The sequence below is a fragment of the Myzus persicae genome, unplaced genomic scaffold (genome assembly GCF_001856785.1).
Source record: "Myzus persicae strain clone G006 unplaced genomic scaffold, MPER_G0061.0, whole genome shotgun sequence".
NCBI lineage: Eukaryota > Metazoa > Arthropoda > Insecta > Hemiptera > Aphididae > Myzus > Myzus persicae.
Window position 1 is genome coordinate 1 of NW_019103340.1, and position 1,489 is coordinate 1,489.

At 26.5% G+C, this 1,489-nt stretch overlaps 1 protein-coding gene across 1 annotated transcript; it reads left to right on the plus strand.

Moving 5' to 3' along the window:
* The first annotated feature begins 37 nt into the window (after positions 1-37).
* LOC111034328 (DNA damage-binding protein 1-like) lies at positions 38-1,428 on the plus strand. The gene is made up of 3 exons (XM_022315483.1): positions 38-210; positions 808-956; positions 1,037-1,428. Exons 1-3 carry the CDS (start codon positions 147-149, stop codon positions 1,292-1,294), a joined length of 471 nt encoding a protein of 156 aa, XP_022171175.1. The 5' UTR covers positions 38-146; the 3' UTR covers positions 1,295-1,428.
* The last annotated feature ends 61 nt before the right edge of the window (positions 1,429-1,489 follow it).

Here is a 1,489-nt window from a genome sequence, read left to right on the forward strand (position 1 = left end):
GTACCTATTGTAAATAATGTAATTTTATATTGATGTTTAAATTTTAGGCAAGACAAGTACATTGTACATATATTATATAGTATTTGGGATTGTTCCACCATAGTATCAACTGTGGACCTACACTGAAACCAGCACCATAGTCCATAATGAATTCCCAGTTTTACACGACCACAGTTGTCAAGGCTACTGCCCCCAGTTTCAGCGAATCAGGTATCTATATGTTTGTTACTTGCGGATTTAACTTAATGATGGGCACTTCTGAATATTTCCCACTATCGCAAGGAAATTGATAGTCCATGTGAACAATCAAATACCTGATAATATTATAGACTTTTGCCATGTTGTATCATAAATATTTTTTGTTAATAAGTAACCATGACAACAAAAACCTTACGAAAAATCGATCAGAAACAAAAAATGTGTATCCAGCTCAAAAATACTATTCATGATAAAATAGTTGAACTGTGAACAATTTAATAAGACAAACTAAAAATGCAAAGAATAGAATGGAAAATATAAACATATACACAACAAAATAAATATCTAATTTGAATTAAATTATGAATATAATTGTAATTAATTAATCATCCCGAAAATATAGGCTTATGGAGAAAAATTTGAATATTGCATTAAATTATTACTCAATATCTATTTGGTAAAATAAATATAAAATCCTTAAAATCAATGTTACCTATACGTTTATGTACACATTATAATTTTTAGATACCTGATATTTTTGTTTCCCCAAATGTGCCGGAATATATTATTTATTTATTTAACAAGTGTGGTTTTTTTTTATAAATTTAGGATTTTTCATCTCACCAACACAACTCAATTTGATCGTTACAAAATTAAATTGCATAGAAATATATCTGATTAATGAAAATGGTCTCTTGTTACTATCAGAAACGGAATTAAATGGAAAAATTGAAATAATGAAAGTTTTTAGACCTAAAGTATGATGAATGATGATGAATCATTTTAAAACTACTAGATTCAAATGAATAAGATTGTTATTATCATTTTTATTTTTCAGAACAAAAATACAGACCTTGTATTTGTAGTAACGGCTGAATATAATGAAATGATTTTAGAATTTATTCAGGCATCCGATAAAATTGAAATAATAACAAAAGGTCATTGTAATGTATTTGATCATTTTGGGGTTGCAACAGAATCTATGGCCAAAATTGATCCTAATGCCAAAATAGTTATGATAAAACTATTTGAACACATTTTTAAAATCATACCTTTAGATAAAGAGGGTGAACTTGAAGTATATTCTATAACGTAAGTTATGTCTTATGTGAATGCATATATTAATTAGTTGATTATTTTAAAAATAAGGTTTTTTAAAAATCGTATGTTATTACTAATTTCTTATATCAGATGTAATATTCTACTATCATAGGTTTTAATATAAGCAGATTAGATATCTTCTGATAAAAAGTAAGGAATTGTTTATGGGGAAATTCCATCATCTTCCAAA

Bases quoted from the DNA above. Each gene is read 5' to 3' on its own strand.
- LOC111034328 (XM_022315483.1), top strand. From the start codon at position 147: ATGAATTCCCAGTTTTACACGACCACAGTTGTCAAGGCTACTGCCCCC. The intron at 211-807 runs GTATCTATATGT...TTATAAATTTAG, and splicing joins CCCCAGTTTCAGCGAATCAG to GATTTTTCATCTCACCAACA. The intron at 957-1,036 runs GTATGATGAATG...TTTATTTTTCAG, and splicing joins TGAAAGTTTTTAGACCTAAA to AACAAAAATACAGACCTTGT.